The 25,712-nt window shown below is 36.4% G+C and overlaps 3 protein-coding genes across 6 annotated transcripts in view; 2 read left to right on the top strand and 1 right to left on the bottom strand.

Annotated features, from left to right (window-relative positions):
• LOC125669249 (transmembrane protein 185A-like) overlaps positions 1 to 480 on the bottom strand; it is a 30,997-nt gene extending 30,517 nt beyond the window's left edge. For 2 of the 4 annotated variants that reach the window (XR_008796170.1, XM_048903700.2), the window contains exon 1: positions 322 to 480. Coding sequence is in view for 1 of the 4 variants with exons in the window: in XM_048903700.2 (XP_048759657.1) it covers positions 322 to 362 (41 nt within the window). In the remaining 3 variants the exon portion in view is untranslated. The remainder of the gene's footprint in view (positions 1 to 321) is intronic. The other 2 variants (XM_056141522.1, XM_056141525.1) reach the window with 1 other exon arrangement.
• A 241-nt stretch (positions 481 to 721) lies between these two features.
• Positions 722 to 5,920, top strand: LOC125669284 (serine/threonine-protein phosphatase 6 regulatory ankyrin repeat subunit B-like). The gene is made up of 2 exons (XM_048903750.2): positions 722 to 1,149; positions 3,622 to 5,920. Exons 1-2 carry the CDS (start codon positions 839 to 841, stop codon positions 3,917 to 3,919), a joined length of 609 nt encoding a protein of 202 aa, XP_048759707.1. The 5' UTR covers positions 722 to 838; the 3' UTR covers positions 3,920 to 5,920.
• A 5,683-nt stretch (positions 5,921 to 11,603) lies between these two features.
• Positions 11,604 to 25,712, top strand: part of LOC125669292 (Krueppel homolog 1-like) — a 39,394-nt gene continuing 25,285 nt past the window's right edge. The window contains exons 1-2 of the mRNA XM_048903787.2: positions 11,604 to 11,755; positions 19,222 to 19,269. The gene's annotated coding sequence lies outside the window, so the exon portion shown is untranslated. The remainder of the gene's footprint in view (positions 11,756 to 19,221; positions 19,270 to 25,712) is intronic.

The raw sequence follows: 25,712 nt of genomic DNA, 5'->3' as shown, positions 1-25,712 counted from the left end.
TTCATGTGCTTGTTAATAATTAAACACATGTCATACCATTAATAATCTCATTTTGATATATGGTCAATAGTTCCTTGTCGTGAATTTACATATTTTTAAGGAGATCATTTTAGTTTAAATGTTTTATTCAAATTAATAAAGTTTAGAATTGCAACAGCTGGTTATAAACTACTGTAAAATAAATGTGGGTACTTCTGATGTTCTTGAAGTTGAAATAATAATTTTCTAATGAAATATACATAATGCAGAGAATCTAACTTTTTGTCTTCATACTCTTCGATAAAGATTTCTTTTGCATTCACTAGGCCTTCAAAAATTTACCTGGGGTTAAAATCCTGGAAAAAGTTTTTCAAATTCATCATTACTCAGCCATAATTTTCGCGATAGAAGGACATGCCTGCCCTGTTGTTGCTGAAAGCTGTCAGTCAGTGATCAAATATTTCACGACACATACACCATTGAAAAAATATGCGAAGGTCGTATATATTTCACCTTATTTAAAGAAACTGACTGAGTAGAATAACAAATTACTGATTTTAAAGTATGTATGACTCTAAAACTCGTTAAGATATGTTACAAGGCATATAAATTTGATTTATATTTTATTATTGATATGAGGAATGGATAAGTCGTTCAAATAAAAGTCTTAAACTCGTTTTTAAAAGATTCATATAATAATGTATATGAAGAAATTCTGTCAGTTTTAGTGCTTTGCTCTAACTATATTATGATAGTGATATAAAATTTGAAAATGTTTTCTTTTAAGAATTTTTCAATATCTTTTCGAAATGAAAGATAATTGCGCACTTTTAGATGCACCGATTGCAGACAGCGCAAAATGTCAGAATATTATTTTGGTGCAATGGAATCAGCAAATACGGTTACAGAAGCAGTGCAGAACCAGAATATACAGGAATTGTGCATGTTGATTGAAAAGGGAGGACATGATTTAAATAAACAGGACAAAATGGGAAGAACTGTTTTATTCTTTGCTGTGTGCAGAGGAAATTCGGAATTAAGTAGGATACTGTTAGAAAATGGAGCGGATGCTACAATATTGGACAGAAACGGAAATTCTCCTCTGCATTGGAGCGGTCATTGTGAGGTTATCGAACTACTCGTTAATTATGGCGGTGATGTATTTGCAAGGTACAACCTAAGATATCCTTTCACTGTGTATCGAAGTGGATAACTATAACTCGCTCCAGTGTTTTTTGTTTTTTTTTAGCTCACCTGAGCTGAAAGCTGGTGGTCTGTCCGTCTGTCTGATTTTTTGTTGTTGTTTTTTTTTGTTTTTTTTTTGTTGTTTTTTTTTTTTTTTTTTACATTTTCCACTGGGCCAAAAAATCTTCTTTTCAAGAACTACTGGGCCAAGAAAGTGGAAATTTACATGAAAGCTTCCTGACAGTGCAGATTCATGGCCCCCGTGAGTAGGATGGGGTCACAATTTAGGGGATCAAAGTTTTACATACTAATAAATAATAAAAAAAATCTTTAAAAATCTTCTTAAGAATCATTGGACCATGCAAAGAAGTTTGCATGTGCACAAAAGCTTCCTGATGATATAGTGCAGATTCAAGTTTGTAAAAATCATGTCCACCCCCACCCTCAAGGGGGGGGGGGGGGGTAAGATGGGGCCACAGTAGGGGATAAAAATTTTACATACAAATATATAGGGAAAATCTTCACCTGAAGAATCACTTGGACAGAAAAATTTACATGAAAGTTTCCTTACTAGTGATGAAATGATTGTCACCGACAATCGATTGTCGATCGTTTTTTGCTCTTCGATTCCGATTATCGATTCTATTTTTTATAATCGATTGTCGCCTGTACACTAATTAGTATCTAATCTGAGATTCATCTTACTGTTAATCCCGCTTTTATATCAAGACATGTGCAGGGGAGAGTCAGAGTGGACTCCACATTGAAAAGGGAATTCAGTGACACCAATTAGTGTGTATATGCTGCACATATCAATAAAACTAAATAGAAATAACCCCCAAAATAATAAATATTTATTAACTACATGTAAATACCGATTATATCGATCATTGATAAATACAGTTCTTCCGATTATGATCAATTATGAAATTTTCCCGATTTTTCAACACTATTCCTGACATAATGCAGATTTAATTTTGTAAAAACCATGCACCCCTTCCCCTATGGGAGTAGGTTGGGGCCACAATAGGGGATCAAAGTTTTACATGCAAATATATAGGAAAAATCTTAAAATATGAGCCAAGGTGACTCAGTTGAGGAATGTGGTCCATGGGCCTCTTTTTGTGTGTGTGTGTGTGTTTCTAGTACTGTTAGCGTTTGGACAAGTTAACCCAAAATACACGTGTTAACATACTAGGGGTGAATCAATATATCGAAATGTACTGGTATACGCCTGTCCAGCGATATACGATACAGTGTTTCGACGATACGATATAATGTCGGGGTTAAAAATAACCCTTTTAATAGTCGGGATCGAAGTTCATAATTTAAAAACAGCTTCTAACAGGAACACGATTCCTCAGACTGTAACCTCCACTTTTCATTGTGACATTGGAGTTTCCTCAGACTTTAATCCCCGTTTTTACATTGTGACACATCGGAGATTTCTCAGACTTTAATCCCCGCTTTTACATTGTGACATTGGAGTTTTCTCAGACTTTAATTGTCATTGTTTGTTTTGTTATGAAATAAAAGATATTAAACCACTTCATTTTTTTTAAATTTTGGTAGTTTACTTCAGAAAATGCTTAACTACCTTGTATATCCAATATATCGAATATCGCATTGGAAAATATTGTATTGTATCGTATCGGAAAATCTTGAGCAATACACACCCCTATAACATACCCAAACGTTAATAAGAATTGATCTTGCCTTCAAAACATTTGTGTCAGTGTTCGAAATTGGTTTAAAACTTGATATAGACCACGGGTCTATGCCAAAACAAGATGACATAGACCTCATCGAATTCGCATAGACTGTAACATTGGGGAAACACTGTTATTTAATTTCTTCTATGTACTTAAAAAGCATATTTTCTTTAAATTTCTTTAAACAATGTCCTCCTTTCCTCATAACGTTTATCAGACGTCGACTTTTAGGATAACTCTATTGCTTTAAACCTAGAAAATTGGCATAGACAATTTGGTCTATTGGAGTTTCCCAATTACAACTGGCATAGACCGGTGTCATTTAACATAGACTCGGTCTATGGTTAATTTCGAACACTGTTGTGTCCTTTTACCCATTTTTTTTTTAAGTGAAAGATCAACCAACTTGCCGTTAAGTTTATTAAGTTCAAGTGATCAGAAATTTGTAGGGGTCAACTTTGAACTGGATTTGCAGTCTTACTTTCTATTTGTTATTTTCTCTTTTTCTTCCAAAGCTGAGAAATTGATAGGTTGGGAAAATGTTCAATGAATGCCTGCAAAGTACACTGATGTACTGTTCGATGATTGTCATACTATCTATTCGTTGATTGTCATATTAACTGTTCGATGATTGTCATATTAACTGTTTGATGATTGTCATATTAACTGTTCGATGATTGTCATATTATACTTTGAGACCTACCTCAGAGCTTCCTTAATCTTCTTGCTTGTTTTATTATTTCAGGAATAAAGCTGGACTACTACCGAGACAAATGGCAGTGAGACGAGGTGCATCTATAGATGCCATTCAATATTTTGAGCAGTTAGAAAGGTTAAGAGACAAAGGAAGGAAAGAGACCCTGTCTGTGATGGTGAGTTTCTTCAAGGAAATTTACGAGGAGCTGGGACTGAGGTACACACTGCTGTTTATACTCGGGCTACTGTTCATTGTACTCTATATTACCATCACTATCACCGGATTATCCAGACATTTTCAGTTTCGAGAACCAATCATTGTGGAGACGCAGAATATCAAATTCTGATAAGAAAATGACTGTACTGTAAATGTCATATAGGACCAAAGAAACTATCATGTGGCAAAGATTCCCTGTCAGCCAGACTTTATGATTTCAGACTTCAAAACATTTTATCACAAAGTCGTCAAAATTTTTAAATCACTGTCAGACATTTGGTCTGAAAGAGTTAAAGGTTCTGTCAGACTGGACAAAGTTTTGTCAGACCAGATACAAGTATCTTGTATTGCATAAAAAGAACGAAGAAAAAAGAACTGCACCAAAATGCCTTTTTATTGTTTTAACAGCAATGCATCTCCCACTCATAATATCCAGCCAAATACGGTCAATTTTCCAACCATCTTGGAACTCAAGAACAACACGGAAACCTTCGTAATTTTCTAAGTGGTCCAGGTTCAGCATTTTTTCTTTTGTTTGTTTGTTTTATATCGCATCAGAAATTTTCCCCTCATAATGAGACGTGACCAGCTGTAGGTGAAACACCACAAATTTAGACCTATGCTTTGTACTTTGACTCAAGGCCGTAATAGTGAGGGTTCTCTTTAACGTGTAACTTAAAACCTGCCACAACATTGGAGGTCATATCCGAAAGACCTGTAACTCTCATCTCACTGCTAAATGCCGAACATTTGATGAGGATATATTTACATCTTGGGTTTGACGTGGCCATGGCACAAGCATAACTCAAACTCACGACCTTCCAGTTACAAAGCGAACATTCACAACTGAGCTACCACGACCAGTCTTTTCTTCCTGGGTAGAGAACCGAAATAAATTTGATCGGCCGTGCAGCCATGTTGTTTGAGTGACCTTCACTTGCGCATCTTGAACCCGAGCTCTAAAATAATCGGATCACACCCAAAATATTTTCAAACGGTCATTTGGACCGACAATTTCTAGAAAATTATCGGTCCAGCGAAAATTTTACCGGCCTTGCTGACAGGACCGACAGTTTTCGACAACTCGGTATCAGATTCTTTGCAATCCATGATCAAGCAGTGAGATAATCCAAAATAGCAGTTTGAAAAAGTTGTTCTTACAACTTTAATATTTTGAGTGTAACCCAAAACAAAACTACTTTTTGGAGCGTTTAATGCTGGTTTATTATTTGTCAGATATTCTGAGAATAACTTCTATTTAAGTGATGTGTTTAGTGGTGTGTTAAGTGATGTGTTTAGTGGTATTGTGATGATGATGCTGTTATATTCCATTTACCAGACGAATGCCAGTTTTTAACTTTTATGACAATGAGACATCTATAGTTCATGTGTTATATTTTTTCGTTTGTATAAGTATTTCTACTTGGACATCTTTGTTAGATGTATAAGATACATCTGTGTGTTTTGTTTTTTTTTAAAGCAAAGCACTATTTAGAGAAATAATGAATAAATTACAAAGTCTGTCATAGGCCTAAAATAAAAATTGTTGTGTTTCTGCCAACCGACCCTAATTTATGCCCTTACCACTCTTACCTTAGAATATTTTTAGCATTCTTCAAGAAACATTTTGTTGGTTGATACTTGGAATTCTTTGTAGTTAATTTATGTCAAAGTTTGAATGTTGCATTAACAGTAAAATAAAAATGAAACGCTCATGTTCAATATGTTGAAAATTGGAGATTGTAATCAAAATGTTTCATTGTGTACTGTTAAAATAAAGTTTGTGAAACACATACAGCAATTTTTATTTTTGGCCTCATCTGATGGCAACCTTACTTTAGAATTTGACAAGTGTAATCCTTTTGATAATTGTATTATACAATGTACATCTTAAATTGATATTTGTAGCCAGAATTGATCACTTTCTCTGCACTACAAAATTGTTTTCATTGAGTTTTTAGAAACTGATATTAAATTTTACCGATAAATATGTACATCTTTTTTTTGTGCTCAATAACACTGCCCCATCCATGCATTACAATTTACTGACAAATAATATTACTTTCAAATGACATGTCACATGATCAACTTTTAAAAAATTTGTATTTGGTGAAGATTTGAGTTATAATCTGGTGTTCTGTTTTTGTCTGTGTTTATCAGAAGAAGACTTATGAACTTTTAACCTGGGACTACTGCACCACCAGTTTTGGTATACATGATCTTTGTGGGTAGGGTAACAAACATTATGATTTTGGCGTCGGTGGCCGAGTGGTTAGGCCATCAGACTCTCGACCGAAAAGTCGTGGGTTCGAATCCTGGCCGCGGCAGGGCCAACATGTCCTTGGAAAAGGCACTTAACATGAATTTCCTCACTCCACCCAAGTGTAAAAGGGGTACCTGGCTATAGACAGTGAAAGATATTGTTAGAATGTTAGTGCTCTAGCACTTATAATGGCAGTTTTCACTGTATGCTTCCTAGGAGGCTGAGAAATTTCTAGATTGATATAAGGTCTGCCGGGGTAATAATGCATTGTAAAGCGCTTTGAGCAGCATACGCTGGAAAAAGCGCTATATAAAACCAATCATTATTATTATTATGAATTTCAAAGTCCCTGCCCTGAAGTGACCCAAGGAATGGTGCAGACTTTCTGATTAATATATAGGTCCCATGGTGTAGCTACATGTAGGTTAAGAGTTCAGAGTGGAGCTACCTATATGTAAAGATTTCAGGTCCCAGAGTGGAGCTACATGTAGGTTCAGAGTGGAGATACATTTAGTTTAAGAGTTCAGAGTGGAGCTACATGTATGTTTAGAGTTCAGAGTGGAGCTACATGTATGTTTAGAGTTCTGAGTGGAGCTACATGTAGGTTAAGAGTTCAGAGTGGAGATACATGTAGGTTAAGAGTTCAGAGTGGAGATACATGTAGGTTTAGAGTGGGACTACATGTAGGTTAAGAGTTCAGAGTGGAGATACATTTAGTTTAAGAGTTCTGAGTGGAGCTACATCTGGGTTAAGAGTTCTGAGTGGAGCTAGATGTAGATAAGAGTTCAGAGTGGAGCTACATGTAGGTTAAGAGTTCTGAGTGGAGCTACATGTATGTTTAGAGTTCTGAGTGGAGCTACATGTAGGTTAAGAGTTCAGAGTGGAGATACATGTAGGTTAAGAGTTCAGAGTGGAGATACATGTAGGTTTAGAGTGGGACTACATGTAGGTTAAGAGTTCAGAGTGGAGATACATTTAGTTTAAGAGTTCTGAGTGGAGCTACATCTGGGTTAAGAGTTCTGAGTGGAGCTAGATGTAGATAAGAGTTCAGAGTGGAGCTACATGTAGGTTAAGAGTTCTGAGTGGAGCTACATTTAGTTTAAGAGATCTGAATGGAGCTACATGTAGGTTAAGAGTTTAGAGTGGAGCTACAAGTAGATTAAGAGTTCAAGTCCCAAGTGGAGATACATGTTTGTTAAGAGTTCAGAACCCAGAGTGGAGCTACATGTATATTAAGAGTTCAGAGTGGAGCTACATGTTGGTTGAGGTCAGGTACCAGAATGGAGATACATGTAGGTTAAGAGTTCAGGTGCCATAGTAGAGCTACATGTAGGTTTAAGAGTTTAAAGCAGAGCTATATATATGTTCAGATTGGAGCTACATGTATGTTCAGAGTGGAGCTACATGTATGTTAAGAGTGGAGCTACATGTAGGTTCAGAGTGGAGCTACATATATGTTCAGAGTGGAGCTACATGTATGTTTAGAGTTCTGAGTGGAGCTACATGTTGGTTAAGAGTTCAGAGTGGAGCTAAGTGTAGGTTCAGAGTTCAGCTACATATAGGTTCAGAGTGGAGCTACATGTGGTTTCAGAGTGGAGCTACATGTAGGTTAAGAGTTCAGAGTAGAGCTACATGTAGGTTCAGAGTGGAGCTACATGTAGGTTCAGAGTGGAGCTGCATGTAGGTTCAGAGTGGGGCTACATGAGGTTAAGAGTTCAGAGTAGAGCTACATGTAGGTTAAGAGTTCAGAGTGGAGCTACATGTATGTTAAGAGTTCTGAGTGGAACTACATGTAGGTTATGAGTTAAAGAGTTCAGCTACATTTAGGTTATGAGTTCAGAGTGAAGATACATGTAGGTTACGAGTTCAAAGTGGAGCTACATGTATATTAAGAATTCAGAGTGGAACTACCTGTAGGTTAAGGGTTCAGAGTGGAGCTACATATGGGTTCAGAGCTGAGCTACATGTATATTAAGATTTCTGAGTGGAGCTACATGTATATTAAGAGTTCAGAGTCGAGCTACCTGTAGGTTAGGAGTTCAGATCCCAAAGTGAGTTCCGATATCATAAAAATCAAAAAGTGACAGGCTTGTGAGAATAAAAGGGTTGGAAAGAGGCGTGTTTGTTTTCTGTTGTCTTGTTTGTTTGGGGTTGTTTTCGTACCCTCCATCCCCTCATGCATGAAAAACGATGTTACACATGTACATGTCTTTTATTTATAGTAGATGACTCTATAGAACTCGCAACGAAATATTAAGTAAAACGTTTTCACAACTGTAAACTTTAGTTTACAATGATAAACCTTTGTTAGTAAATCTTGTACAGTGCAGAACCCTATAACCAGTGTTTGATTAGATCGGCGTTTTCATTGAGCCAGGTTCATAGCCGGCAAAAAGTGAATTTGAATAGGCTATTTTTTTCCCCTCCTACTAATATTACACTCGGTTACGGAAAAGGTTGGCTCTTTATAGTGTAATTATTTTATTTTCAAAACAGATTTTACGTACCGATGTATAATTCTCTCTCTCTCTCTCTCTCTCTCTCTCTCTCTCTCTCTCTCTCTCTCTCATACAGAGAAGACATCCTCACCGATAGCCGGAGAAGTGTATTATTTTTTTCTAAGCGGAGTTATTTACCTCACTTAAAAATTCTCCAAAGAAGCATCGACTCTTTCATATATTCATCTCCACAAGTCAAGGGTTTTCGGTCCTCTCTGCTCCCTATAAACTTCATGGGGAGTGATGAAGCGGGCGGAAACCCCTTGGCTAGCGAGGGTGTATTATGATAAACCTAATCAAACGCCCCTTCTATTCATGGTTTAGTGAGCTACAGGTGCTCATGTCATAAATAACTTTTCTGTTGTACTGAGCAGAGAAGTATGTATATATGGTTACCCAAAGTAATTTTAAAGAGACCCATCGCTTAGCTGGGGAAGACACAGTGTTTTGAATGATATTTGGACACAGAAAGGTAAAGTTAGTCAGATAAGAAGGAAATCTGTAGGAGTCTTACGAAGTTCCAATCGAACAATGCTGTTAAAAAAACAAAACATGAACAGGAGTTGGAGTAAACAGACGGGCACATCGCAAGGCTGCCAATCTGATCGACTTGGCAAAGGCACCGTCCTTTGGTACCCCCTGTATTCGTGACAACATTTTATAATATTGTTTTATTTTCCTACCCATGTAACATCCTTGTTGTACATCGCACTTTCAATGAGTACTATAAGCCTTAACTGTATACAATGCTCAAGTAAGCTGTCGTGAATATATAACATCTGTATATGGTATGCATGTGTACATATTGTGGTATCATGTATTTATTTTTGTGTATATTATAAATAAGCTGTCTCAAACACTTAGGGTACAAGACTGCCAGTCTGATCGACTTGGCTCAGGCACCGTCCCTTGGTACCCTCTGTGTTTGTGACAACATTTTATAATATTGTTTTACTTTACTTCCCCCTTTTTCATAATTTTTGTTGGTGGCAATAATTTCTCTGAAATGTGTGAATTCCCAGTCTATCTCGTCTCTCTTTTGACTCGTGTAATCGTTTCACGCTTTTTGTAAGCTTATAGAGATTGGCCTTCTACCGGTATAATAAAATGTGTTTTATTATACCGGTAGAAGGCCAATCTCCAAAGCTTACAAAAAGCGTGAAACGATTGTAACATGAATCGAAAGAGGGATGAGATAGACTGGGAATTCATACATTTCAGAGAAATCATTGCCACCAAAAATAAAATTATGAAGGGGGGGGGGGTGTTAGTAATATCCATACTTCAGGTGCCTGTGGTATACCAGGGGTCCGTGTTTGCCCGATTCTTCACTTTTTTAAAATTCATAATAGGAGTTGTGAGATTGATCACTGTTCGTTATCTTCACCTTTATAGGAGTTGTGAGATTGATCACTGTTCGTTATCTTCACCTCTTTACTGTACAAGTTTATGTAAATATTTTATATTTGTCCTGAAAAAGGGACAGCTAGGTCGTCCTGAAAATGTGACACTCTGATTGTTCATGTCGTTGATAATTTTAGTGTCCTTGGTAAAAAATAAAGTAAAAGTGAAGCATAAATGCTTAGTGCTTTCATTTCCAATCTTCAGAAGTTTTTGTTTCCTTTTTACCTATATTTCCACCGGTCATTGTGAAAAATGTCTATCTATATCCATCCATTCCCTAAACCCGGGCAGTGGGGTGTTGAAAGATTTTACAAAGGCAATATTAGAATGACGCATGGCTAAAATGATGATTAAACCAAACCTCAACAAAATGACCCCCTATCGCAAACAACTATTGCTAGGGATAGTTTCAGATTGTAACTGGAACTAGTTAGTAAGGCTAGGAAGAAGGTTAACTATTCCACTCAGTATAGAATAAAATATTGGCTAGGGAGAAGGTTAACTATTCCACCCAGTAGGGAATAAAATATTGTTAAATTATTGAACTATATAGTTTAGGAAGGTAAGTTATTATATTGTTGAGAAGTACATTTTGCGACTGATAAAAAAGAAAGTGTGTGTGTGTGTGTGGGGGGGGGGGGGGGGGGGGGGGGGGGGGGGGGGGGCAAGGACTTTGATACTGAAAGAAGAATATAAGCATGGCTTATGAATTGTATATTATCGTTTCACCATATATCTCATATTTTTAACATGATTGTATGCAAACATGTTCGGCGAAAATCAATAAATCGAATTGAATTATGTATAGGTGCCCCCTCCCCCTCCCTCCCTCCCTCCCCAACTCGATGAAAACTATAATTAACAAATTGATGTAAAACTTGGTTATAATGTTTTATGTATAATTTTATTATAAGTTTTGCTTGTACTCAGATATTAAAAAATATGATAACCTCATAATTACTTAATCCTTATCATGCATGTATCAAAGGGATAGAACGTAGCTCGCATCATTAAAAAAAAAAAGGTGTGTGTGTGTCTTAGCCAAAGGACAAGTTTACTTCGCAACTGAATAAAATAGTTGGAAAAAAAAACACCCCAAAACCACACAAACAGCCCCACCCCAAATCCCTAAAAAAAACAACAACAAAAAAAACCCAACAACAACAAAGAACAAACCCCCCCCCCCCAAAAAAAAAACAAAAAACAAACAAATAAACCCCCAAAAATATAATAATAATAATTTCACGATTGTTTTAAATTCCTAGCAAGCAAAAACAAAATTATTAATTTTGCATGTAAAAATAATAAGGGGTGTTAGATCCCTGCCTCGCACGATCTCATCCCTAATTTTACGTGCCTGAAGTATAGAAAGGTCTTGATAAACAGGTGTCCCAATCTAATTAAAATAAGATCTTTTGTGACCTTTACACAGAAGAAGGTATGGTAAGAGAAGATTTGATTTTAAATAGATTAGAAACGTCCTTCATATCCAACGCTGAATCGTCCTGGTGCCGAAACGTCCTGAACCGTCACGGATTTATACGAGGCATAAGCAATATTGAAAAAAAAAGATGCTTCGTCCTTTAGTAGGCTAACGGTATCTTTGAAATCCCAATTTTCGTTAAAAATATTTTGCCTGGGACAATCTAAACACTTACATATTCTAATATCTTCAATACTCAATGAGATATACTTATTGTTATAAATGGTCTAAGGGGCTTCCAGAAAACATCGTCGGGGGAGAAAGACGGAGACCGAATTTTGACAAACTAACTACTTCGTGGGATGAAAAATCGTTTAGGTATTTATTAGTTTAGAGATTTTGTTGTACTGTAATGACAAAAGTTTGCGGGCTTGGACTGAATTTCAAAGGACAGGCCCGTAAACCAGACTTTAGAAACTTATTAGGTTCATAGAATGGCCTGAATAAGAGTAACTACACTACTATGTTGACGGTGCTACTGTTAGGGCAAGCTAGCTAAATCATCATCTGATGACCAAGTCTTAGTTGATATTGCAATTCATTGTTGCTTGATTTGACATGGGCCTATATATATTTGTATGTATAAATGTATGAGTGATTGGGAATGCTTCTCCTACATTGATATATACTCGCAAAAACGCGATTATCCCTCTCTAGCGAGAGCAAATATATCCCATACAACCGAGGAAAAACACCCATGGAGTACATCTCTTTGTGCTTCACATGAAAAGAAAAAAAAGTGCTAAAATGTCTGATACTTCTGCAAATATATTAATCAGGTTGGGAACACTTCCCCTATAGCGAGATATTCTCGCTAAAACGCGATTATCCCTCTTTAGCGAGAAATAAACATTACCATAAACAGGTGTTTTGGCGTCTTTATTGAAAATAATGACAAATCCCGTGCAACGCTGAATAAGTGCGACACGCACTCAACATGATGCGAATTGTTTCTATGAAATTGACAACATAGTCATGAATTTGCATATCAAAGTTGCTACGTAAGAGGGAAGCAGTCTGAAATCCAATACACATCGTGAGTGTTTTTGTTTTGATTCATATATTTGCAGAAGTATTAGACATTTTAGCACTTTTTCTTCTTTTCACGTGAATCACGAAAAGATGTACTCTGCGGGTGTTTTTCTCGGTTGTACGGGGTATATTTATTCTCGCTAGAGAGGGATAATCGCGTTTTAACGAGAATATCTCACTATAGGGGAAGTGTTCCCAACCTGTTAATCAAAACAAAAACACTCACGATGTGCATTGGATTTCAACCTCCATCCCTCTTACACAGCAATGTTGATATGAAATTTCTTAACTGTGTTGTCAATTATATAGAGACAATTTATATCATGTTGAGTGTGTCACGCTTTTTCAGCATTGCACAAAATTTGCCATTATTTTCGATCTAAACATCATAACACCATTTTATGGTAATGTTTACTTTCTCGCAATAGAATGATAATCGTGTTTTAGCAAAAAGATCTCACTGTAGAGGAAATGTTCCCATCATTTTTAAATGTTGAAAAGTAAGACAGCACAAAATCGGGATTTTTTGTTTGAAACTTTGATTTTAAGGGCCAGGGAAAACAGACTTCTGGAGAACTTGTACCCAGGAGAACCCGTACCCAGGGTTCCAACTTCGACTAAATACCTTAGGGGCCAAGTGGGCCCCTAAATAAGAAATCATTTTAGCCCACATGAACTTTTAGTAGCCCACACATATAAAATTGAAGAACATGTGTTTTTAGAATAAGAAACATCAGGTCACTCACATTGCAATTTATTTTCAAAAAATTAAAATATCAATATTCAAATTCTGTTTCAAACACCCCTCTTTCTCTATCCCTCTACCTCTCTCTTTCATTTCCACTCTCATTTTGTTAACCTAGCAAAAATATTAGAGTTCATGGACATATGATCTTCGCAGCGTCTGACTTCAACACATGCTTCTTCAGACTTTTTATGCGATTTTGAAAGTTCTCAGATTTACAATGCTGTCAGGTTTATAACTCGGGCAAGCTGTCATAAAGACTGGACCTTTTGTGTCATGTTTTGTACCCACAGCACATGCCATCCCCTTTTCACCGTCATTGACCTATATTCTCCCCTTCTTTCCACTTTGGTAAAAACAGATGCTTTCTTTTCATTTGAAGTAACCCTTGCATTGTTCAACTTCTTCTGGTTTACGTTTTGGAAGGTTTGATACAACAGGAATGTCTTGCAAAGTGGTAAACTCTCAACTGGAAATTGAACTTCGTTTATATTAGAACTCAGATCGGTCGGAAAGAAAAATGTTGATCAGACAATTACGGTCGCCAAGTGGGCGATGAGAACGGAAATTTTGGGTGCCCACAAGCAAAGTATAGTCGCCAATGCGAGTGGGCAAGCAGTAATTTGGAACCCTGGTACCGATAAGAACTCGTACCCAGAAATTTGGGTACAAGTTCTCCTGGAGAAGTCGTACCAAGGTACGAGACAAGTTCTCCAGAACTCGCACCCGGGTACGAGTTCTCCTGGAGAAAAACTTTGTCATTTCTATAAAAAATCTGGGTATGAGTTCTCCACGTGTCGGAGAACAGAGGTACACAATAAAAATACAATGTCGCAGGTTTAAAATTAGTGTTTAATTGCAATGATTATACTAATTATCGTCTCAAGCTAAACAGCAATTCAAATAAAAAAAACAACAAACAAGTATGATCATTGGATTTACCTTTTTTTATTCAATGGAAAGGCATGTTCATAGTAAATTATAAATAATGTATGAAATCCTCGATTTTTTCAAAGAGAAATCATACCCAGATTCCAATACCTAAAATGGTACAATTAATGAGGTAAACTCATATCAAAATTTCGATTTCTATATAATGACAAACCTTTTCTCCAGGAGAACTCTTACCAAAATTTATATGACAGAAAAGACATTGTTTTTCTCCAGGAGAATCCATTTAATAAAATGATTAAGTTTTTTTTTCTCTGGGAGAACTCGTACCCAGATTTTCATTACAATTTTTTTTCTCCAGGAGAACTTGTACCCAGATTTATCAGATAAAATGACTATGTTTTTTCTCCGGGAGAACTCGTACCCAGATTTTTATAATACAATTGACAAGTTTTTCTATAGGAGAGCTCGTACCCACATTTCTATTTGTTAAAATGACAAAGTTTTTCTCCAGGAGAACTCGTACCCAAATTTCTGAGTACCCAGATTTCTGGGTACGAGTTCTCCTGGGTACAGGTTCTCCTGGATACGACTTCTCCTGAAACCGAGAAACAGATATTTGGTCAAAATCGGGAAAACACTTATAAATTCTTAGAATTTTTGGGTAAGCAAAACTATGATTTTATCTACCAATTTAAGCAAACTTAAATTTCCTGATTTCATGGTAAAGAATATTGGAAATGTTCCAGTAAAGCCATGACCCAGGCATAGTCTAAGTAAAATTAGCATCGGTCTCTATAATGTAAATCAGAACTTAATTATCCAACAGTTTGAACATTTTCATCATCAATTAAAGATAAACCCTTGAAGTTTCCATTAAAAGATTTTTGTCACAGTCCTGACCATGTTGAATTCAGACCCAGTCTCTTGTTCCTTTTCTACTGTGTTCACTCATCAGGTACACATAGTACAAATTGACGCGTCCTTGGCAAAAGAATATTGCCAGATGGCATAATGTTCATGAGATTTGTCTGATTTTGTTTCAGTGTTGCAACAGTTAGAGTTGTGGAGTTTGCTGTGCAAAAAATGACTGAAATACAGATTTTGATACCACTGGTAACCATTACTTTACCAGGGGCCTTTGGTAACCATTGGCAGTCTGTGGCAGATGTTTTGCTAATGCTTTACAGATATGTTGTACACATTTTTTAAGACAACCAACATTAACATTGTTTAACATTGCTACCAAAGGCAACTAATTGTACCAATGGGAAAATTGTTACTGCACCCATTTTATGTCAGATTGACAGATTTATAGAATACTGATGCAGAGTTACAATAAAGCTACGAACATAGGTAAATACCTGAAGTATCCTGAATGATGAATTTTTAACAAAAATCAAACATGCATCCTCTGCAAATTTTTTTGGGGGGGAACTGCTTTTCAGCATTGAGAATGAGGTCAAATCTCAACCCTCTACAGACCCCCCAAAAATGCCTGAATATGTACTGGTTTAGTCTATAATTTCAAATACTTCAGGTAATTTTTAAATTCAAGGTATAACAAAAGGAAAGATCAATAGGGGAGAACAATTTTCTGGAAAAAGTTTCTTTAGTTTAATATTTTCTGTCGAACATATATATATGAATTTTTCATATTTTCATTTCGAACCTATGATTTATCATCTAGTAGTAGACTACAATGTTGAAATTAACCTTCAAAGTGGTCTAAACAGCATTTCCCAATTTATGCATTGATTTTGATATGATTTTTTGGCTTTGAAGTCTTTCAAGGCAGTAGGGCTGAAATGCGTGCTACTCGACGGAAGCACATGTGCGATAAATAAAAGCTGTCATACAAGAACATTTCACATTCTTGCTCAACATTGATAATTGCAAATTTTCTTATAGGGAAATAAACAAAAACTTTTATATCATTTATCCTTGTCATCGTAATATACACATGTTTCTCATTATTTGCTAGTAGTCTATTATTTAGCTATAGGAAAGTAAATTCAGAAATTGTACATTCCTGCTTTATGCTTATTGTTTCTGGGAGCCGGTCTGATTCTTTAACATTTAACACCAACTGCAACAAGACACTTCATTTGTGAAGGTTGTATCTGAAGTAAAGACCCATGACTTTCACATTTAATGCTGATCGTCTGGTGATGGAACAGTTACTACCCATGACTTTCACATGTAATGCCGACCGTTTGGTCGATGGAACAGTTACTACCTGTTTTAATGACATACATTTAGTACTATATCTGCATGTATTTCTTTGGGTTTCCATTTCTATGATTCAAATACATGTATCATTCATCAGTGACATGTTTTATTGTTGCCAGAATTAAATGTATATTGTAAATAGATGTAGATGAAGTAGGGAGTTAACCCGAAAGACTGGACATATATCATTACAGAAATAAGGAAATATCTTACAGAGCTCAAAATAACAATACGTGCATCATGCTAGTTCATGTACATCCTCAGCCTGAGAGCTGTAAGGGGTCTATTAAAAGTTTACCTCTACGATATCTCCACATACTAAAGGCATTCAAAAACAATCAGTTACATTTACTCAGCCTTAGGTGACAATCTAGAATGATTGGTTGATTGTATCTTGTTTAACGTCCCTTTCGAGAATTTTCACTCGTATGGAGACATCACTAAGACTGGTGATTAGGGCTTCAAATTTAGATTTAGGCCTATACTTGGGACTTACGGCCTTTGAGCAGTGAGGGTTCTTTAGCGTGCCACACCTACTGTGACACATAACATCCGTTTTTAAGGTTATCTCTGAGGACCTGTGACATTCACACCTGATGCCAAGTATTTGGCGATGGAACTGTCACTACCTATTTTAAAGACTTAGGTCTGTCTGGGATTCGAATCCCGATCTTCTGCATGCAGGACGAACGCTCTACCTCTAGACCACCGCGGCATTTGAATCTAGAATGAGCTTTTGGAAAAGATTAAAACCAGATCCAGACTAATAGGTTTTTCCTTTTGTTATCCTGAATTGATCCATTATATTTTTTTATCATAAAATTATAATATGTAATTCTCCGCCCCTTGGGGTGACGGAAAATGAAAATGTATTTTAATACGTCCAGCCTATTAAGATGGGAACACAAAGTTCTTCTGTCTGTCCATCAATCTTTCTGTTTCTATATTCATTTCTCTGTCACATATCAATCCAGGCATGTAGCTAGAAAGAAAATGAAATGTGTACATGAAATATGGCAGAGTGTCTGGGTGCTGCCTTGGTCCCTGTGGGTTCTGGGCAAAGCCAATCTGATTAAAATCAGATCCTATGATCCGCTCACATAGATCACTACACCAAGATCTCCTAATGTACCGATCTACCGGTATGTGAGCGGATCATAGGATCTGATTTTAATCAGATTGGGGCAAAGCCCTGGTGGGGGCCCAAGTGAAGTCCCTAAAAGCTCCCGGGTTTTACCAATGAAATAACCCATTTTTCGTGAATAAAACAGCTTCCTGTCAATTTCCAAAACAAAAAAGAATTTAAAAAATTATTTTTTAAAGTGTTTTGTGATGCTAACTCACCATGTGTACTTGGACTGCCTTTACATTTGTTTTACAAATTGTGTTATCTACTTGTTTCGTTGTTTTCGACTGGTTTATATGGTAAATGTTACTGATAACTATGAATATCCTAAATCCGTCTACTACATGTGATGTACATTAAAAAGATATTCAACATGATGTTGATGATTTGAAATTCAAAAAGGACTTAAATTAGATTTTATACAATGGACATTATGATGTTAATTGAATTATAAATTGGAACTATGTAACGCAAAGCTGTGTTTGAGGAACAGATATTTTCTTTGAATTTCTCTCTATCTCTCTTTGCAAATAATGTGTATGCAGTTGTGTACTTGCATATAGGTAAGCTGAAACTTGCTATGTAACTTCTTTGTGGGTCACTCTAAATCATGTTGCAATTTGATCCTTTTCAACCTCCCTTCGAGGAGTTTTGCCACTTTATTTGAAAATTGATATTATATGGAGGGTACATAATTTGTGTAATTCCACCCACACTTTTCAAGTGAGGACCCTCTTATTTTACAGAGTGTTTATGTGGGTATTGACGATGTGCTTGTGACAAGAATTTCGATTTTCTTCAATTTTTGAGAAATTGCAGGTTGTTGAACTTAGTAAGTTTTAAAAGTTTGATTTTTGAAGTACCATAACATTTTTGTTTTTCATCAAATTCTTCTGAAGTTGAGGTTCTGGATGTGTCTTGGTCTCCTTACAAATTGCTATGGTTAAAATTATTGGCCAGTACTTTAATTTTTAAATTAACAACTTAACAGCTGTTTGTGACATAATGTCTCTATGTTACTCAATGTAAAGCTTCTGAAGATTTGAAATGAAAGTGCTAAAGCTTTACTAAACGTCTTTTTGTAAAACTTCTTTTTTTATTTTTTACCTATACTTTTACCGATCATTGTAATAATTTCTCTCTATGTCTCTGTCTCTGTCTGTCTGTCTCTCTCTCTCTCTCTCTCTATATATATATATATGTATATGTGTGTATATATATATATATATATATATATATATATATATATACCCACACATATATGGTTTGTAGATGAGTTACTTCCCTTGTCATGTTTTGGTTTCACAATGGCAATCAGTTCAGTTCAGTTAAAGTACTTAAACATTTGAAACCTTAGAGTTCTACATACATGTACATTTTAAAAGGATTTTAGAAAAAACTGATTGTAGACAATACATTGAAAGCAGAAACATGTAAGCTACTCAGTTTCTTGCATAACTTGTGTGTGAAGTCACAGTAGTTTAAAATAGGATAAAAAAAATAAAACTATAGCTAAAGTAGTTATTGATACTCTGGTGTAATGTAACTTAAAGCAGTGGGGAAGATATATTCATTATGCAGTGTGCCAGTAATGTAGAGATATACTGTGTGGGGTCAGTAAATTTCATATGGGGTTCTAGCTAACATACTCTTCACAACATCGCCAGAGCATACTCCTTACAGCAGAATTGTACTAATGTTTAACAATATAACCTTGTACATATGAGAAAAAAATTCATGTGTATTAATTTTTTGCAGGATGTCCAGCAGAAAATGATGTAGAGTGATTGTGAACTGACTATTGAAGTAAGTATGTAGTCCTACATTTAATTTTGTTCCTTAACACTCAGGAATCTGGAAAAAAAATTGAATATTTGAAATGCAAGTATGATAATTTACAAATGGTATCTGTGTTACAAAATGCAGTGTTCGAAATCAACTATAGACCGATAGACCTTGTCTATGTCAAATGACACTGGTCTATGCCAATTGTAATTGAGATAGACCAAATTGTCTATGCCGATTTTCTAGATTTAAAGCAATGAAGTTATCCCAAAGGACTGCACGGTCAGTCGACGTCTGATAAACACTATGAGGAAAGGAGGATATTGAAATGGAAAGAAACATGCTTTCGAAGTACATTAGAAGTAAATGAAAATGTTTTAAATTTGTGGGTTTTTTTTTTCAATGTTGCGGTCTATGCCAATTCGATGAGGTCTATGTCGCCTTATTTTCGCATAGACCAGTGGTCTATACCAAGTTTTAAACCAATTTTAAACACTGAAAATGGAGAAACAAATTGCTGTAAAACCTTGTGACATTGAAAAATACACCCCACTTATAACAAAATTTTTAGTATAGTAAAATTAGACAGTGTAAGTCATCACAGAAATGTGATGCTTTGCTTGTCAGTTTGTAGCATAAGAGAGTTTCTCATTGATTGGATGGGAATTATATATCACTTTGAATGTACATGTGTCATTTGAAAGGTGTAATGTCATTTCCCTTTTGAATCTCCATATCAATCCTTCAAAATACTTTCCTTTGGTCTGAGCCATCCTCCCCAAGTGACGATAGCTGATCTGGAGGTATCCTCTCCATGTGGAGATAGCTGATGTGGAGGTATTCTCTCCATGTGGAAATAGCTGGTGTGGAGATATCCTCTCCATGTGGAGATAACTGATCTGAAGGTATTCTCTCCATGTGGAGATAGCTGATCTGGAGGTATTCTCTCCATGTGGAGATAGCTGGTGTGGAGATATTCTCTCCAGTGGAGATAGCTGGTGTGGAGTATTCTCTCCATGTGGAGATAGCTGGTGTGGAGGTATTCTCTCCATGTGGAGATAGCTGGTGTGCAGGTATTCTCTCCATGTGGAGATATCTGATGTAGATATATCCTCTCCATGTGGAGATAGCTGGTGTGGAGATATCCTCTCCATGTGGAGATAACTGATCTGGAGGTATTCTCTCCATGTGGAAATAGCTGATATGGAGGTATCCTCTACATGTGGAGAGAGCTGATCTGGATCCATTCTATTCATGTAGATCTGGAGGCGTTTGAAGGTTCTAGTCCCTGTTCTGAGTAGCTCTAACAGTAGTGTGAGACATCTTCTAATGGTGGATTCTAACGAAATAAAGTTGTGATTTAATGTATTTGTTTAAGATAACCTCAGTCACAAAAATTAGTCATCACAAACCAGTTCATCATTGTATCTCACCAAAAAAGTTGTCACTACTAAAAGTTGCTTTACTATACTTCTTTCCTGTAGAATCTAATGAGTCACATCCAAATTCACTGTAAGAAATGACAGGATTATTTGTTTCAGTGGTTTGTGACTTCACTGTAAGAAATGGCAGGATTACTGGTTTCAGTGGTTCATGACTTCACTATAAGAAATGACAGGATTACTGGTTTCAGAGGTTTGTGTCTTCACTGTAAGAAATGACAGGATTACTGGTTTCAGTGGTTCATGACTTCACTGTAAGAAATGACAAGATTACTGGTTTCAGTGATTCGTGACTTCACTGTAAGAAATGACAGGATTACTGGTTTCAGAGGTTTGTGAATTCACTATAAGAAATGACAGGATTACTGGTTTCATTGGTTCATGACTTCACTGTAAGAAATGACAGGGTTATTGGTTTCAGAGGTTTGTGTCTTCACTGTAAGAAATGACAGGATTACTGGTTTCATTGGTTCATGACTTCACAGTAAGAAATGAAAGGTTTACTGGTTTCAGTGGTTCGTGACTTCACAGTAAGAAATGACAGGTTTACTGGTTTCATTGGTTCATGACTTCAAAGTAAGAAATGACAGGTTTACTGGTTTCAGTGGTTCGTTACTTCACAGTAAGAAATGACAGGATTACTGGTTTCAGTGGTTCGTGACTTCACTGTAAGAAATGACAGGATTACTGGTTTCAGTGATTCATGACTTCACTGTAAGAAATGACAAGATTACTGGTTTCAGTGGTTCGTTACTTCACTGTAAGAAATGACAGGTTTACTGGTTTCAGTGGTTCATGACTTCACTGTAAGAAATGACAGGATTATTGGTTTCAGTGGTTCGTGACTTCACTGTAAGAAATGACAGGATTATTGGTTTCAGAGGTTTGTGACTTCACAGTAAGAAATGACAGGATTACTGGTTTCATTGGTTCATGACTTCACAGTAAGAAATGACAGGTTTACTGGTTTCAGTGGTTCGTGACTTCACAGTAAGAAATGACAGGTTTACTGGTTTCAGTGGTTCGTGACTTCACAGTAAGAAATGACAGGATTACTGGTTTCAGTGGTTCATGACTTCACAGTAAGAAATGACACGATTACTGGTTTCAGTGGTTGATGACTTCACTGTAAGAAATGACAGGATCACTGTAAGAAATGACAGGATTGTTGGTTTCAGTTGTTCGTGACTTCACTGTAAGAAATGACAGGATTACTGGTTTCATTGGTTGATGACTTCACTGTAAGAAATGACAGGATTACTGGTTTCATTGGTTGATGACTTCACTGTAAGAAATGACAGGATTACTGGTTTCATTGGTTCATGACTTCACTGTAAGAAATGACAGGATTACTGGTTTCATTGGTTCATGACTTCACTGTAAGAAATGACAGGATTATTGGTTTCAGTGGTTCGTGACTTCACTGTAAGAAATGACAGGATTACTGGTTTCATTGGTTCATGACTTCACAGTAAGAAATGACAGGTTTACTGGTTTCAGTGGTTGATGACTTCACTGTAAGAAATGACAGGATTACTGGTTTCAGTGGTTCGTGACTTCACTGTAAGAAATGACAGGATTACTGGTTTCAGTGGTTGATGACTTCACTGTAAGAAATGACAGGATTACTGGTTTCAGAGGTTTGTGACTTCACAGTAAGAAATGACAGGATTACTGGTTTCAGTGGTTCGTGACTTCACAGTAAGAAATGACAGGATTACTGGTTTCAATGGTTCATGACTTCACTGTAAGAAATGACAGGATTACTGGTTTCAGAGGTTTGTGACTCTGTTGTTCCTGACTTCCACCTCTATGACTTTTCTGAGTATTTGTTCTACTTCTCTCTAGGGCTTCAACGGGTACCCGAAATAACCGAAAACCGCGGGTCTTGTTGTTCGGGTCGGGTTCGGTTCCATTTTTCCGTATTTTGGTTTTGGTTTGGTTTTTAAAGTAGAATCATTATTAGAAATCCGTTTAAACGAAATTATGTCGTCAAAATCCTCAAAGGTGGCAGTATATATTGATCAATTGTTAAATAATGGCATTGTGGACAAAACTGTAAATAATGACAGTATATGTAAGATATGACAGACGCATTGAAAATATGCCACAGGATCAACATCGTCAATGACAAAACATTGAAAGCATGGATGGAAACGAGTAGAAGTGAGAATGCTGTTTCTAGTACCATGGATGTTGAGTCTAAACCTCAGTCCACGTCCCCGAGTAATTATTGTGACAAAATACAATAAAGGTTTTTGATTTTAACTGTATATTAAATTTTTTAAATAGTTATATAGACCTGAACCGAAATACCCGAAACCGATGTAAAAAATTTAGAACCGACCCGACCTGAAAATTTTTTGAACCGTGACAGCTCTACTTCTCTCCATGTCATCCATTACTTCTGCAGCAACTTCTATCTCATCTATGTCATCCATGACTGCTGCAGCACCTTTTATCTGATCCATGATCCACAGGAAGAACTCCGGTGCAGATTTAATGCAAAATGGAAGGTGTAGCCACCTGTACCTTTCTGGGGGGGGGGGGGGGGGGGGGGGTATTGAAGATTTCTCATCAGCTTTTTCTGGAGAAAGCCTGATTTAGCATCAAGCTTAGAGAACACTGGAGCATAGATTATGTTTAAAACAATGTCCTCGACTGTTTTTATAGGATGGTGAGCTCTTTTCACAGCATTGTTAAGTTGGAGGGGTCGAAACAGATACAGATCTTGTTGTTTCTCACTGATACCACCACTGAACTGATTAACCCATACAGAGTTTCCACTGTAATGATATAGGCGTTCTGTGTCATTTCCTTCAGTTTCTTGATAATCCTAGGTTTCAATGTCTGTTCCATCTTTCTGAGTTTATTGATGGTCCTAGGTTTCAGTGATGCAGGCATTCTGTGTGAGTTCCTTAATGATTCTAGGTTTCAGGGATACGGTCTGTCATGGATAACTCCCTCAACATCTGGATCTATTTCAATGTTTTGTTCCTCAGGAAGGGTTCCTGGGGCTTTATTGAGCTCTGAAAAGTCTGAGAATTTGAATTCTGCTGTGTTTTACTTTTAATGAGGTCTGAAAAGTCCAAGAATGTGGATTTGGCTGCGTTTTACTTTTAACAAGGTCTGAAAAGTCTGAGCATTTGAATTCTGCTGCATAGTTTGGGTAGATAACCAGTTTCTGTATCATTCCAATCAAATTTAATTTCTCTGATACATCACCACTGATTTTATTCTTTTATTTCAAATTTAACATTCACCAGTCTTTGCTTATGTTTATTAGTAAGACTGTAATAAACCTTAAAGTGATCAGCTTATGTTTAATCAGAAGGGTAACTTTGCCTAGAGGGTGGATCCTGTGATTTATAAAGGATTTCAGAACTTCATTGGGTCTTGTATTTTTACACAAGATCCAATAGAGTCAAAGTCTTTTTCACCGTGATTGAAGATTTGACTCCGGTGTGAATGGTAGCCTCTGTATGCTGTTTAGATTTCTTATTGTATGGAAAATTGCATATATGTACAATGTGATGACAAATGCCATTCAATCTCTTATACATATCCCATCATATAAAGCAAATATCAATAAATTCATAAAATCATGCAGAGAAGAATAAATACGGTAGTGGCATGCTGAAATTGATAATTCATTTAACAGTGTTATGTATAAGCTTTTTAAATTGAACTTTGAATGTGAAAACAGCTTAAGTATATTGCCACCTAAGCTTGTGATAATACTTGTAAGATTCTGTACTTCAAATCAACATGCATCTACCAGTTGAGCTGGGAAGGTGAGCAGGTATACCATTGAATGAAAGGTTATGTACACATTGTAACACACTGTAACACGGGAGATGTAGCGGAGGAATTTTTAGGTGACCTATTGCAATTGGTTTTCGTCTGTTGTCGTGCGTTAACAATTGAACATTTTTAACTTCTCCTTGATAACTACAAGTCCAATTCTTTTCAAATTTGGTATGAAGCATCATTGGGACAAGAGGGACTTAAACTGTAAATTTCAGCACTTCAACACCCCTGGGGCCCTAGGGGTGGGGCAAAAACTGCCCAAAATTGACCAATTCTCAAAAATCTTCTTTTCAAGAACCACACACATGTAAGAAAAACTAAATGCATAGTGATATAGAGCAGGAAGGCCTCTACCTAAATTGTAAATTTCATGATCCCCGGGGTAGGAGTTCTGACCCCAGGGCGGAGACAAACTTGTTATTTAGTGTTTATGTGTAAAACACTTAAATAACATCTTCTTTAGTGCTATTGATGCTAAATTGAAAGTAAATAGATATTTAGAAAGAACAGGTAGTCCTTTACCAAAATTGTAAATTTCACGATCCCAGGGGTAGGGGTTTTGGTATCAGGGTGGGGCCAAAATGGTCAGTTATTAAATGTGTGAACAATAGAAATTTTTAACTTCTTGATAACTATAATTCCAATTCTTTTAAAATTTGGTATGAAACATATTTGGAACAAAGGGAACATAAATTGTAAATTTCAGGATTCCTTCACCCCTGGGGCCTTAGGGGCGGGGCAAAAACTGCTCAAAAATGACCAATTTTCTGAAATCTTCTTCTCAAGAACCACACACATGTAAGAAAAACTAAATGCATAGTGATGTAGAACAGGACGGCCTCTACCAAAATTGTAAATTTCATGATCCCCGGGGTAGGGGTTATGACCCCAGCTTGGGGCCAAACTTGTTATATAGTGTTTATGTGTAAAACACTTAAATAACATTTTCTTTAGTGCTTTTGATACTAAATTGAAACTAAATGGATATTTAGAAAGAGCAGGTAGTCCGGCCTTTACCAAAATTGTAAATTTCATGATTCCCGGGGTAGGAGTTCTGACCCCAGGGTGGGGCCAAACTTACTATATAGTGTTTATGTGTATAACACTTAAATAACATCTTCTTTAGCGTTATTGATACTAAATTGAAACTAAATGGATATTTAGAAAGAGCAGGTAGTCAGGGACTTTACCAAAATTGTAAATTTCATGATT

Source organism: Ostrea edulis, chromosome 1 (genome assembly GCF_947568905.1).
Source record: "Ostrea edulis chromosome 1, xbOstEdul1.1, whole genome shotgun sequence".
Classification (NCBI taxonomy): domain Eukaryota; kingdom Metazoa; phylum Mollusca; class Bivalvia; order Ostreida; family Ostreidae; genus Ostrea; species Ostrea edulis.
Note: the sequence above shows the minus strand (reverse complement) of the source record. Positions and strands in the feature narration are given on the sequence as shown.

Coding starts and splice junctions, on each gene's coding strand:
- LOC125669284 (XM_048903750.2), top strand. CDS start 839: ATGTCAGAATATTATTTTGGTGCAATGGAATCAGCAAATACGGTTACA. Junction 1,150..3,621: donor GGCGGTGATGTATTTGCAAG/GTACAACCTAAG, acceptor TTATTATTTCAG/GAATAAAGCTGGACTACTAC.